Source organism: Artemia franciscana, chromosome 17, assembly GCF_032884065.1.
Source record: "Artemia franciscana chromosome 17, ASM3288406v1, whole genome shotgun sequence".
Classification (NCBI taxonomy): domain Eukaryota; kingdom Metazoa; phylum Arthropoda; class Branchiopoda; order Anostraca; family Artemiidae; genus Artemia; species Artemia franciscana.
This window is the reverse complement of record NC_088879.1, coordinates 6,622,711-6,637,940: the sequence shown is the minus strand read 5'-3', so window position 1 is coordinate 6,637,940 and position 15,230 is coordinate 6,622,711. Positions and strand designations below refer to the sequence as shown.

At 33.5% G+C, this 15,230-nt stretch overlaps 1 protein-coding gene across 1 annotated transcript in view; it reads left to right on the top strand.

Annotated features, from left to right (window-relative positions):
- Positions 1–15,230, top strand: part of LOC136037754 (uncharacterized) — a 95,225-nt gene that overhangs the window by 68,615 nt on the left and 11,380 nt on the right. Inside the window, exons 8-9 of the mRNA XM_065720552.1 lie at positions 256–2,064; positions 8,003–8,158. Of these exons, the coding sequence (XP_065576624.1) occupies positions 256–2,064; positions 8,003–8,158 (1,965 nt within the window). The remainder of the gene's footprint in view (positions 1–255; positions 2,065–8,002; positions 8,159–15,230) is intronic.

The window sequence follows — 15,230 nt, the reverse complement described above, 5'->3', positions numbered from 1 at the left end:
TATATATATATATATATGTACATATAATCTAAATAGAAAATAAATATAGAATAAATAAGTACTGAATAATTACAGCTTATGTCAAAGGTAGCTTATTTTTTTGACTTGTGACAATTTTACTTTTGTGTATATAATTTCTCCTTGCAAATTTTACACTTCTTGCAGTTCTCTTGCAGTGCTTGCAGTCCTTTTGCAGAAGCTATTTTTAATTAGTTTTTCTATGAAAAAAAAAAATTAATGGTTCCTATCTTTCAGGGAGCAAGAAAGAAGTAGGAAATGATTTGACAGGAAAGAATGAATCATTAGTACCTCCTCCTTTGCCCGAGAGGAGACGAGAGAACTTTTCTCCTTTGATGAAATCTTTTTCAAATAGTTTAGAATGTACTCCCAGACATTCGAGAAATAACAGTGTAGATAGTCATAGCAAGAGTGTAAGTTCAGTATCTCCTGTTAACAGAACGCCAGGTAGTTCTTATGAAGAGTTGACGGCAATTGCACTCAAAAGCGAAAAGAATAGTGGCCCAGAACATGCTGATAGCCAGAATGTGGCTCAAAGTTTCTTTAGGCGAAACTTATTGTCATCAAGTCCAGAGCCAAAACATTCAAGAACTAAGCCATCAGATATAAAAGCCAAAGCTAAAGGTGGCAAAATCAGTGCGGCAATCAAACGAAGTAAATCCCTGAAAGTGCCATCCAGCATATCTGATATTAAAGTGAGGCCAACTAGTCCAGTATTAGAGAGGCGTTATCTTGTACCTGACGTTTCTGAGGTTGTGCCTGAACGTGTTTTTGTCCGTCCTCAACCTAAAGATGTCAGTGATAGTCGATTCTATGTCAGTTTGATAAAAGATAGTGACGCGTATGAGTCTCGGGATTGTGAGGTAGAGACGGTATCTATTCGTCCTGTTCAGATGCATTGTTTCCCCAAACAGGTTTCAGTACCGAATTTAATATCTGCTCGGAATAAAAAAATATCATCAGTTAGTCCAAATCTTCTACGAAAGCCTTTTGAAGAAAACGTTCCTACAACAAAAAAGAAGATGTCTCTGTCTCCTTTTTTGTCAAGGAAATCTTCAGATTTACAATCAAATGAGTTTGCAACTGTTAGCCTTGAAAGATCAAGAGAATTTCGGAAATCGCATTCTAATCTTAGTGAAGGAAGTTCTCACTTAGCTGGCCTTGTTGGCTCTATCGATAGGACAAGTGACTCCTCAAAACTTTTGAATGGGGAGAAACAATCATCTGATATTAAACCACTGATTTGTCACATAAATACAAGCACTACTTTTCAAGCGAATTATAAAACGCCAGATGTTTCAAAATCAAGAAATGCTCAAAAAACTCAAATCCCAGTTAAAGTGACGACGAACGCGAGGAAAGATGATTTAGGAGAGGGAATAATGGAAGAGGAAAAAAGAGACAAAGATGAGAGAAGGAAAAAACTGGGAGAAGAGATATCAGTACCTGTTGTATTACAAGTTAAGTATGGATCTAGTCCTAAGAGTGGAAATTACGACAATGTTGGTGATATTTTTTTAAAAGATCCGTGTTTAAATGACTCGAAAAATCCAGTATCACGGTATGAAAAAGTTTGGTTGTCCTCTGATTCGGAGCCATTATATGCAAACTTACCTTTAAAAAAAAGTATATCCATGAAAGATATTAAAATTCAACCTGAGCTGTCAGTGACTGAAAATGAATATTTTGTGCAAAAAACGGATGAAATTACGAAACTACTGAAGGATCTGAGATGTATTTCAGAACCTACTGAGACACCAAAAACTGCACCTCCTCAGTCTTTGAAACCTCTAGATGGCCCAATACGAAGCAAGTCAGAAGATTATATTTCGTCGCCACCATTCCGGGAACCTCCGTCGTATGAAGCTGTTATTTCTTCCAAACTTTATAAAGAAAAATTATCAAGGATAGCTGATCTAGCAGACTCTAAAGAACGGCAGCAACGTCGACTGAATAGGAAAGAGAACGGTCCTGTGGCACCACCTAGGGCGAGGAGAAATGGAAGCTTTAATGAACATCCAACTAAAACTGGTGTCCATAGTCAAGGTTAGTTTTGTTTAAAAAGTTTTTGTTTTAATTATTTTCATGCAGATGAACTTCACAAAGTCTTTTCCAAATGATAGATTTAGTTGTTGCATATATTTTAATCGAAACTTGAATTTCTGTTGACAAGCGTTGCTCTTTACTTACAGTTTCATATTACGAGCTGTTTGACCTAAGGCTCTCTTAAATGTGAAGGTGGACTGCTACTCCGTCCTCTAACTTCTGTTTTTTAATATTCGCAATACAATGCTTTGATAATGATTTTACTTATTCTATTGTTTTTATCATTTTATTTTATTTCCATTTTATTGTTTTTTTATTATTTATAAATGTTTCCTTCCAATTATTACGATGTTTTAAGGGCGAGTTCTTCGAAAATAATTTCTTAGACCACACTGCTTTTTCATTTACATAAAATTAAGCAAGAGAAAACGGGTTTTAATTTCAACAAAGCAGTGAACAAAAAATAAAAACAAAACTATTTTTTAATTGAAAAAAATAAAATAAAAAATATTCCGTATATTTCGGCCCCGTGTCCTGGAGCCTTTCTCAACAGAAAAGAAAAAGAAAACGACAACAAGGAGGAAAACAAACTCTTTAAAACATAATACACAAAAAAAAAAAAAAAAAAAAAAAAAAAAAAAAAAAAAAAAAAAAAAAAAAAAAAAAAAACACGACAATTGAACAAAACGAAGAATAGGAAGAAAATTTTTTTATAACAATAAATAAATAAGAACAGCTCACATTATAAACAAAACTTCCAGCACTGATGATACAAACTTAAGGAAAAAACAAAACGAATATCTATATTGAAACCACTGGTCACTCTCCTCTGAATAATCAGTGTCGAATAGACTCATCTTATAAGGATGTTTCCTATGGACACTAGTAGGAAGGGAGGGGGTGTTCCTGAGAAACAAGAGGACGTTGAACACTGTATATTTGAAATAATAAATATTACCATTTAAACTCATTGATAAGAAAGCTCTTGTTACCAACCCCCTCCTCCCCCCAATAAACTTACTGGCGACACTCATGATGCTTCACCACAACTTTTCCACCTAAGTCCTAGTAGGGATGTAAATGTTATCTTTTAAGCTACAAAGAAAGGATTGTTGTAACGGGAAAGGTCCTATCGACAACAAGGCTGACTTAATAGGTAAGGAAATGAACCACTGGGACCCTCAAGGGGGAAGAGGAATGGAAGTACTAATGAACAGCCAGCTAAAGTTGGTTCTCACGGTTAAGGCTTTTTGTCTTAGAATGTTTTTATCGAATTATTGTCATGCTAATGTGCTCGATGAGGTTCATATTTGAACTGAGTTTATGTAAATGGAGTTTTCATTTAAGTTTGTCCATGATGTCTATGTATAGTTTGAAAGACTTTGGAAGATCATGGAAAACTGAAAAAACGAAAACTCAGGTTGATCTTAGGGTAAGAGGGAAATAAATACCTTATAGATTTGAGTAACATAAAGACGTCTGTATTTTCCTTCTTCTTCTTCTATGATTCTTACTCTGTCTTTTTTTCTATATTTTTCTTGCTCATCTTACTTTTTATTATTTGTTAGCTTTATCTATTACTTTTTATTTTTACTTTACTTCTTTCTTATTTTATGTTTTCTTGCTTTTCTTTTTCCTCTTCCTTTTTCTGCTATATTGCTTGTGATTTCAAAATATGTAAATAAATAGCATAAATATGTTTCAGAATATACTGTCATTTTAAAATATAGTTTTTCTTTATTTCATCAAACTTTGCACATCTTTTGCCAGTCTTTTTACCGTGTCTTTTGCTCTTTTGTCTTTTCAGTCTTTTGCTCTTTTTACCTTGTAATTTAGCTGGTTTTTAAGTTATTGATTAAGTTATTTAAGTTATTTATTATTAAATTAAGTTATTTATTATTTAAATTATTTAGCTGGTTTTTTGGTTAGATTAATTTATTTGTTGGATAATACTAAGGCTTACAACACACGCTGTAATCGAAAGGTATTGGGAAATAAAACTTATGCACAGGTGTAGAAAAAAAGAAGGAGAAAAGAAAAGAAGGGAAAAGAAGAGCCTCTCTAAAATGAGAAAGAGACAAAAAAAAACGAAAAGGGAGGTCAAGCAAAATTTGAGGAAACCTGCTTGGTATTACAGTAGCAAAGGCGGGCAACACTTACTTCATACCTTTCAGGATGGGCAATTACAAGGCGGAGGTTTTCGTGGGAGCTTTGCAAGGACAATGGGCTACACATATTAATATTAATTACATATTATGCATATAGATGCTGATCTTTATTGCTTTTAATCGAATTTATCGATTATTAACCGATCATTTTTTGGATTGTATCACACGATATCGTATTGTGTCTAGTGCAGATATCGTATCGATTATAGCGCCGTATAGATGCTGATTCTGATTGCTATTAATCGAATTTATCGATTATTAACTGATCATTGTTTCGATTATAGCGCCCGTTGCATGCCTGTTGGATTTAGAAACATACCTTCATATACCCATAAACATACAGACGTCCACTTGTCAACTTTGGTTTTATTGTGTGTTGTTGTTTCTCCTCACAGCATATGTCGGTATACGGCATATGTAGCATCGATTATAACGCCTGTTGGATTTAAAAAACATACCTTCACATACCCATAAACATACAGACGTCCACTCGTCAACTTTGGTTTTGTTGTGTGTTGCTGTTTCTCTTCATGTCTTTGTTTCCTGTTTTTATCGTTGTGTTTCTCACAGCATATGCTGGTATACGGCATATGTAGCATCGATCATAACGCCTGTTGCATGCCTGTTGGATTTTAAAAAACATACCTTCACATACCCGTAAACATACAGACGTAAATGCCCTTCTTTCGAAGAAACACAAGTTGCATGGTTTTTACCTGTACACAGAGAAATTGTGAAACATTGGCTTTATTACTTAGAATTAACAAATAGTTTGTATATAAAATTTCAATGTCTAGGTAATTTAGACATTTTCAATTTAAAACACGATAATTTAATTTCGGCTTTAACTAATGTCATAAAATACTTACTAATGTCATTCTTAAAGTACTTCATTTTACTTTCATTCTTTTTATTTAATTCTTTTTATTTTCATTTTTGTTACTTTCATCCTTTTTTCATTCATTGTACATTAGTTCTTTTCATTTTACTTAATTAAATATTCCTCATACATATTTCTGTTTTTGATTTTGTTTATGTTGCTTCTTTACTGTTACATCTACTTAAAAAAATAGGTACGTATGGCAGAATGCATGAAACATAGGGTATTTTATAAGATACCCGGCTAATTACCGGACAGTTAATTGTTAATTGTCGGACAGATAATTACCTCTTCAACAGTTAAATTTTTGTAAAAATCTATATCATATCACCTAGAAAATGGATTGTTTCATAATTATATTTTTCAAATACTTCTGAATAGTTATGTTATTAGCTTGAATATTTTAACCTTATGCAACACTCAAAATTTCAAATATACTGACAAACAACAGTGAAACCGAATCTTGGTCACACTTTATTTTGGGATATTGTGGGGTATATTTTAGTTCTGTGAGAAAATCTTGGCCATTCCTTAGTCCAATTCGTTGTCCAGTAACTATAAATAATATTCTACTAAAACTAAACGAATTATTTGTAATTGTTTTAATTATTTATTTTACTGACAATTAATGCTAGTAAAACCATATATAAAATGCTTTATGCTTGCCAATAGAAAGCTTGAAGAAAACTTAGTTTAAAATATCTGTTCTTTGGAGACAAAGATCGTTTTATATTCTGTTTTTGCTGTATGATGACAATCTGACTGATTCTAAGTTCATTTCTGTTAACAGGGACATTTTAACAGGGTCAACGCTGAACAGGGACATTTTAGGTCCCTAAAATGAGCAGCATATTATTGATTGTAAGTGCAATTTTAGTAATTTTTCTTTGATGAGATAAACGCATACCTACCTACCTAAAAAAAAATTAATTCGCAAATTTTTTCCAATATCATTCAAATTGCCTTATTCCACCCATTTTTTTAAAAGCAAGAACCAATACTAGATATTACTGTATTTTACATTGGTACTCTATTTAAACAGATATATGTAATATTTGTAAACAGATATTAAATTGCACAAATTGCTGACAAATTTTTCTGTCAGTCATTGTGAACTATATTTTAACATTTTGTAATTGCATGGGATATTTAAATAATCAATATTTAAATTTGAATTTGTATTTGAATCACTCTTAACTTGAAGTGCAGAAATAGATTTCAAAATGTTTGTACAATCCAGTCTGCAATGCCTTTGTTAACTTTATCTGAGTCCAAAATTATCCTATGAGCGAAATTATAGGCTACTATCTTGCTTATTTGTTTTCACTGCCATTTACAGCCGAAGAAAAAGTTAAGCTGCTGCAATTTTATTAATTAATTAATGGGCAATTCTTAACATTAATAAATGGGCAATATGGGGTGTTCAAGATTTTTAAATTTTTACGACATAATAAAATTTAAGCTACTACAATTTTATTATCTGCAACATGGGGTATTCAAGTTTTTTAAATTTTACAGCCAAAGAAAAAGTTAAGCTGCTGCAATTTCATTAATTGGGTGTTAAGAATGGGTAATTATTAAAATTAATAAATGGGCAATATTGGGTGTTCAAGATTTTAAAAAATTTTCGGCCGAAGGTAATTTGAGCAACTACAATTTTATTACCTGCAATATGGGGTATTCAAGATTTTTGAATTTTACATCTGAAGATAAACTTAAGCTGCTGCAATTTTATTAACTGCAATATTGGGTGTTCAAGATTTCTAAATTTTACGGCCGAAGAAAAAGTTCAGCTGTTGCAATTTTATTAACTACAATATGGGGTGCTCGAAATTTGTAATCGCATGCTCCTCAGAATGAGTTCGAGCAGTCGTTCAATTTTGCTTCCAGGTCGTGAGGCGCAGTGGATCGATTTGATGTTGGACTCTGTTCGACCCTCGGTTGCTCAGCAAAAGAAGATTTAGCTTTATCCTAATCAACACGTCCTTACTTTTCCTGAGAGGGAATTTGTCCTATCAGTGACATTATGCTATCGCTAATTTGTTTTCGCTAGCATTTTCGGCTTGAAGAAAAAGTTAAGCTGCTACTATTTTATTAACTACAATATGGGGTGTTCAAAATTTGTAATCGCGTGTTCCTCAGAATGATGTCGAGCAGTTATTCAATTTTGCTCTCAGGTCGTCAGGCGCAGTGGATCGATTTGATATCCGACTCTGTTCGACCCTCTGTTGCTCAGCAAAAGAAGATTTAGCTTTATCCTAATCAACACGTCCTTAGTTTTCCTGAGAGGGAATTTATCCTATCAGTGACATTATGCTATCCTGCTTATTTGTTTTCGCTAGCATTTTCGGCCCGAAGAAAAAGTTAAGCTGTTACCATTTAAATAACTGCAGTATGGGGTTTATAAAATTTGTAATCGCGTGTTCCTCAGAATGAGTTCGAGCAGTCACCCAAATTCGCTCTCAGTTCGAAAGGCGCAGTGGATCAATTTGATGTCAGACTCTGTTCGACCCTGTGTTGCTTAGCAACAGAAGATTTAGCTTTATCTTAATTAACACGTCCCCACTTTTCCTGAGAGGGAATTTGTCCTATCAGCGAAATTATACTACTCCGCCTATTTCTTTCCACTGCCATTTACGGCCTGCAGAAAAAGTTTAGCTGCTACTATTTTATTAACTGCAATATGGGGTGTTCAAAATTTGTAATCGTTTGTTACTCGGAATGAGTTCGTGCAGTAGCCCAATTTTGGTTGCAGGCCGTGAGATACAGTAAGATGCAGAGGGACGATTTTACATGGACAGTGTTGCATTTTTGCTTTATGCTCTAGTTCTTCGGTATCGCAGAAAACGCAGCTGCTAAGAATAAAGTATATTCTATGTTATTCTTGCAGCATCAGTGCCTCCTACATTTAATAAGAAGCAAGAAGAGTATAGGAACGTAACACCGAATGCTTTCCCTCCACCTTTTCCTTCAAGAGATGGCTCTTTTGTAGTTAATTCGTCTCCTAAAATTGGTAAAAACACAAGCGCTGCAGATAGTCCTACAGGTAGGAAGTCAAATTTATATACTAAACAATCTTTTCGTCTTTAAAAGTAGGATTGTCGCGTGGGCGTTACATTTTTTCAAAATGAAATTTTGTAGAGCTTCGCATTTTGATTTTAAATCATTTTTAGAATTAATAGAACTATTCTAGTGTTTTGCTATTATGTATAATGCAATATTATATATAGATATTGACATTCGTAGTTCAAGTCTCGTCTTGCTGCAATTCTACATTATATGTAAATATATACGCTATTCGGGACCGAGTGTCTGGAATGTAATTTCGTTGAGTATTAAGGCGGTTGAACATCTATATCAATTTAAGGAACGATTAAAGAAATATTTATTGGGAGGAGATGATAAGGAACTATCGCTCGTAGGGTCTTTTGTTTCTTTTTTTAACGAATGATTTTTTTTTATTGGAGTTATTTAGTTGAATTATGGATATTAATTGTTCTAGCCGTCCGTTCTCAAAAATTTGTTTCTTCCTAGACGGCTAAATCTTAAATTATTAAATGGATTATTGGATTTTCTTTTTTTTACAAATTTTAATTCAATTCAAAAAAATCCAGTTCAAAAAGTTTAATTCGATCAGAAATAGTTTTAGGTATGAACATATAATGAGTTGGAGGTAATAGGCTTGAGATTTTTTTTTTTTTTAATAAAGTTTAATTCAATTCAAAAAAATTTCATTCAGATTTTTAGACATGAACATATAATTGCTAGAACATATAATGAGGCATGAAAAATTGTAAAAACCAAGAGATTTGTAAGCATCAACATATAATGAGGCATGAAGATATAATTGCATGAACATATAATGAGGCATGAAAAATTGTAAAAACGAAGAGATTTGTAGGCATGAACATATAATGAACATATAAAAAGAGTTCGTAGGCTTGAACATATAATGAGTTGAAGGTAATAGGCTTGAGGTTTTTTTTAATAAGGTTTAATTCAATTTAAAAATTCAATTCGATATCAGAAATTAAAAGAGAAATTGTAAAAACCAAGAGATATTTAGGCATGAACATATAATTCCTAGAACATATAATTCCTAGAACATATAATGAGGCATGAAAAATTGCGAAAACTAAGAGATTTGTAGGCATGAACATATAATGAACATATAAAGAGAGTTCGTAGGCATGAACATATAATGAGTTGGAGGTAAAAGGCTTGAGGTTTTTTTTTTTTAATAAGGCTTAATTAAATTCAAAAAATTCAATTCGATATCAGGAATTAAAAGAAAAATTGTAAAAACCCAGAGATTTCTGGTAAACCGCTGTGCATTTTGTGCATCTAAAATGGCAAATTGATGATCAAACAATCAATAGTGCTGTGTAAGGGGTCTTCTTAGAAGGGTTGGCTAATGACTGAGTTGTATATTTTGTGCCAATCCGCTACAATATTTGGGTTGTTTTCCATCGAAAGACCTTTAAATGCTATAAACACCAAATAACAGGGGATTCTGTGCGTCATATCTTTTTGGGTCCAGCATAATATCTTTAAACTTGTGGTAAATGGCTTCATTACGAAAGTCATGGTAGAATAAGCTATGTATAATATGATTCACTGCATAGCTTTACATGTAGAAATGCTACCCAGCATATACTTAGCTTGTGTGGTGTTTCTTAAAATAATAATAAATGTGTATGCTCTTGTATTAGTTTGCAGATGCATTATGGCTATTGTAAATTTTTCTTTTTAATGGTAATGGGCAATAAACCCATTGCAACCCACTGCTCGAAGCATACTCTGAGCACTGACAATAACATTGTTGGCTCCGCCTGTGATCACTGTTGCCAAATCGTTGTTTTTATAGCAGTAGAACTTTTGGAATAAGTTTCTAACTTTATTATTTTTCAAATTTTTTTAGGGATCTGGAAGTTTTGCTTAGGTTGTCGAAAAAACAATATTAAGTTTTATCAGTTTGTAAAGATTTTCTTTAAAAAACTTGGAGAATTCTAAAAACTTAGTCTTTAAAGATTAATATCTGTCGAGGATAGGTTCGGTATATAAGGTTGGAGCTGCTGCGGTGCTGAGAGATGTTTTTGGGTCTCCGCTCCGTCAGAAGTTCCTTTTCTCCATCCCTATCCCTGAACGGAAAATTCTGCCTGTGTGGCCTCATAGCGGCATTATGGTGGACTTTTCACGAATTTTCTTTGCAAAAACTGTGGCTGCTAAAAGTGTTGAAGAGTGATTTTGAGGAGTGGCGCCTCTGGAGGAAATCATAGCCTAGTAAACGGCACACCTTTTGCACTGGGTTCCCATTAATTGATAAATCTGGGTTGGTTTGAGTTGATCGGCTGAAAAAGTTCTTCCTAGCTAAGTTATCTATTATGGGTTGCATCCCCATGGTAGTGTAACATTTGTAGGCATGAACATACAATGAGTTGGACGTAATAGGCTTGAGATTGTCTGTACAGGATTTCAGCTCTTGTTGATAGAACAGCATTGCCAAGTGTGGAACACCATGTTGTGACTGAGATTGGTCCAGGATTGCGCTCCGTTCAACTGGAGGTCCGAGGGACTTCTTGTCTGGTTCTTCGTATAGACACGAGAAGACGTGTCAGACCCCGTCTTTCACTGGCCCTAGGGCCATTGTATTTACTGAGGTCATACTTATTTCAATGATTTAAAACAACAAGAATTGCAACTTGGAATGTTACGATGTAAAAAAATAATTTTTATATCGACATTTTGGCTGATGAATTCAGACGCTTTGAACTGGGCTTATTAGGAGTTTCAGAAACTCAAATCCCAAGGGTAGGGAACATGAAATCATGTGATATAGGATTTATTAACTCTTGCAGGAAGGATGGGTGTATAGGCAGGGAGCACGACTCATGATGAATACGGAAGCTGCCAAATCCTGTTTAGGTTGGGAAGGTATCAATAATAGTGATGATAGTCGTTCATTGTATTGCTAAAAAATGCAGGGTATCAGCCTTAGTCGTATATACTTCTGCAGTTCCGACTGATGGAGATGGTAGTGCTTCGGAAAAATTTTACTTACAGTTACAGGAACAAATAGACAGGGCCCAGGTAGAAATTTGGAATTTTTGTTTGGGAATTTTAATGGCCAAATTGGTAAAAATAGGGACAGATGGTGTCCTAGCTATGGTAAACTTGGTGTGGGAAGAGAAAACAGTAATGGGTACAGGTTGTTGCAATTTTGTAGGTATAGCGGTCAAGTTACAACCAAAACAATCTTTGGTCATAAAATGGTCTATAAGTTAAAATGGTGTTCACACGGTGGTAAGACAGCTAAACTTAATGATTATGTTTTTGTAAACCGAAGACTGGCCGGGTCGATGCAAGATACTATGGTATATAAGATTGGTGCTATTGATGTTAAAAGTAAAGATTACCATCTAGTAGTGTCTAGGGTTGATTTCAAGCTGAAATTTAAGAAGGTAACTACCTTCCGGGAAGTTATGACGTCGGTAAACTCAAGGATGAGAGTTTAAGAGAAATTTTCGAGGAACAGTTGAATACTAAACTGAATAGTCTTTATTTTAAGAAACTGGATGTTGACAATGTAGAAAATGGAAGGAATAATTTTGGGAAAATAGTTTGTGAAGTCAGTGATGGTTTATTCGGGAAGAAAGTTTGAAATGTAGCTAAGATTATAAGTGAAAATGCTGTATAATCAATAGAAAGGAGGAAGGGTCTATGCAAGAATTATTTGAGTGATAGATCATTTGAACATAAGAAGAATGTAAAGAAATCAGAGAAAGAATTAAAATGTGAATTGAGGAGCTGTGAAGTGGAGGCCATGGATGAAATTGCCAAAGATATAGAAAATACAGCCAGACGGCATAATAGTAAAATATTGTATTGATAAGTTAATAAATTGATAGGAATAATCATTCTGGACTTGCCCTAGTGAAAGATAGGATCGGGGCAACAATTAGTGAGAAGGAAAGAGTTAAAGAGAGATAAGCAGAAAATTTTGAGAATGTGCGAAACCGTGAAAAGGAAGAGGTATAGAAAAAAATGAAAAAGTTTGTGTTACTTTGGATGTGAAGGAATAGTTATTTTGTGAGGAAGAATTAGTAATAGTGCTAAAATAATTAAAAAATAATAAAGCCCCAGATGCTGATAGTTGGTTAAACGAATTCTTTTAATAATATGTTGAAATAAAATCGAAAAAGACGCAAAAGAAAATTTGCCTATTGAAACCAATGTAAGCTGCATTTCATTGAAGATCAAGATCTGATTGTTAGCGTTGGGAAAAAATTTCCTTGTCTTCCTTGTGAAAAATACAGATAGTATTTTAAAAATACGATATATCATGACAATTTTGGAAACTATTTTTAGCATACAGTTTGTGGATATAGAAGAGTACATGTCTTCTTGCTTACTTTTTCCTGGCATTAAACGTCCAAATTATAATAAACATCACAGACAAAATCAAAAATCTTATAAACAAGTTCGAAACTTCTGTGTTTCGAAATCATGTTTTACGCTTTTATTTCTCAAAAATTTATGGGAAACACGGAAATTTTGCTTAGGTTTTCGAAAAGATGATATGAAGTTCTATCAAGTTTTCAAAGTTATTTGATTTCTTAATGGATTAGTTTCGAAGCTACAAAACTTCAATATAGAAAAAGCCACAGAAGGAATTTAATTTTTGGACGACCAATGTCAGCTCCTATTCTTAGAAGATCAAGTTCTGTCTATCCGCGTTGGAAAAAATTATCTTATCTAGAAAAAAAGTTACCTCTGGGATATAAAAAAAATTTTATGCTTCATGTCAATTTGGAAACTATTTCCAAGTAAGCGAATGAGTTTTATATACAAGAAACCTCATGTCATCTTGCGAACTTTTCATAGTATTGCTTTATCCAAATACAGAAGGGAATTAAATCAAAAATTTTTGAAAACAGCCCAAAAAATAGGGGTTTAGCATAAGAGGCTGCCTTTTCCAGAATTGTTTCTAAGAAATCAGGAAGAAATACGGAATTTTGTTCTCTGGTTCCTAGGGAGACCATTTAACGTTCTAATTGAACGATTACGTAATAAAATTATTCTGAAAAATATACTTTCCCAGGTAGGATAGTGTTGTTTTGGCACCGGGGATAATATCAGGAAAAAAACGGTATTTTTGGAAAACTTCTGGAAATTCTACAAAATTCACTAAAACTTTTCTACTCCTTTCCGTGATTTCATACTCAGGAAAATTTCGAGTTCGTACTTTTTATCACTCCAGAACCAAAGGCCGCTGGTTATAATAACGAAAAGCAGCAAGAGTATTAGTGTTGCTCCGCAACAAAATAGATTAAAAACGTATAGTACCAGAAAGCTTAAGAAACTTTTGTTTTCCTTTGAAGACGTTGTTGTCATTGAGAGCCAATAGATTGCTAATTTTTTTTTTTTTTTTTTTTTTTTTTTTTTTTTTTTTTTTTTTTTTTTTTTTTTTTTTTTTGGTTATTTGTTTTCTCCCCATTCAGCGTGGCAACGCTGCCAAAAATGTGATAGTATCTTAATTAACTTCATAACTCTGAAATAATTAAAGATAAAATCTTTGAAAACGAAGTTTTCGGGTACGAATAGGCCTAATGTAGGTCCAAGAATGAAAAATGTTTTTATTTAATATGTTTATGTACATATATTTTTATTTTTAATAAATTTTTGAAAATATATTTTTATAAGACAAAATATATATTTATCTACTTTAATATTACATACTACTCAAATTACTTTTTCTGTGGTCTTTTTATTATAGTAATCTAGTATTTTCTTGTTTTTGTTTTAATTCACGTATATAGTGCTACATAGCGCTGTCTGAGCTAAAATTCATCTCTAACTGTGTATCTGGAGAACTCTGAGGAAAGTAAGCAGGAAGGGTGTAGGAAAGCAGATGATGGCTGCCCCTTCCCCCATTGCACTTTCTGGCTGAAGGGCCTTGAAACGGAGATACGCAACGCCGATAAAGACTTTAAGGGTCTTGTGCCGTATCCTTTACCTTTGTTTTATAGCGCTATACAGTTTTTTACAGTTTTTGAAAGTATACAGTATTTTTAGTTACCGAAGAGTTGAGTCACGTATTTTCGTCAGTCGAACTTCCACTGCTGGGTAATGCAGCACTGTCTTTGCTGCTACTGACATACAGTAGCAAAACTAGACAGTAATAATACTGTCAAAAGTTGTTGACAGTATTTTGACAATTACAGTATTTGTCATTTTTTAACAGTATACAGTATTTTTAGTTACTGAAGAGTTGAGTCACGTATTTTCGTCAGTCGAACTTCCACTGCTGGGTAATGCAGCACTGTATTTGATGCTACTGACATACAGTAGCAAAACTAGACAGTAATAATACTGTCAAAAGTTGTTGACAGTATTTTGACAATTACAGTATTTGTCATTTTTTAACAGTATACAGTATTTTTAGTTACCGAAGAGTTGAGTCACGTATTTTCGTCAGTCGAACTTCCACTGCTGGGTAATGCAGCACTGTCTTTGATGCTACTGACATACAGCAGCAAAACTAGACAGTAATAATACTGTCAAAAGTTGTTGACAGTATTTTGACAATTACAGTATTTGTCATTTTTTAACAGTATACAGTATTTTTAGTTACCGAAGAGTTGAGTCACGTATTTTCGTCAGTCGAACTTCCACTGCTGGGTAATGCAGCACTGTCTTTGATGCTACTGACATACAGTAGCAAAACTAGACAGTAATAATACTGTCAAAAGTTGTTGACAGTATTTTGACAATTACAGTATTTGTCATTTTTTAACAGTATACAGTATTTTTAGTTACCGAAGAGTTGAGTCACGTATTTTCGTCAGTCGAACTTCCACTGCTGGGTAATGCAGCACTGTCTTTGATGCTACTGACATACAGTAGCAAAACTAGACAGTAATAATACTGTCAAAAGTTGTTGACAGTATTTTGACAGTTACAGTATTTGTCATTTTTTACAGTATACAGTATTTTTAGTTACCGAAGAGTTGAGTCACGTATTTTCATCAGTCGAACTTCCACTGCTGGGTAATGCAGCACTGTCTTTGCTGCTACTGACATACAGTAGCAAAACTAGACAGTAATAATACTGTCAA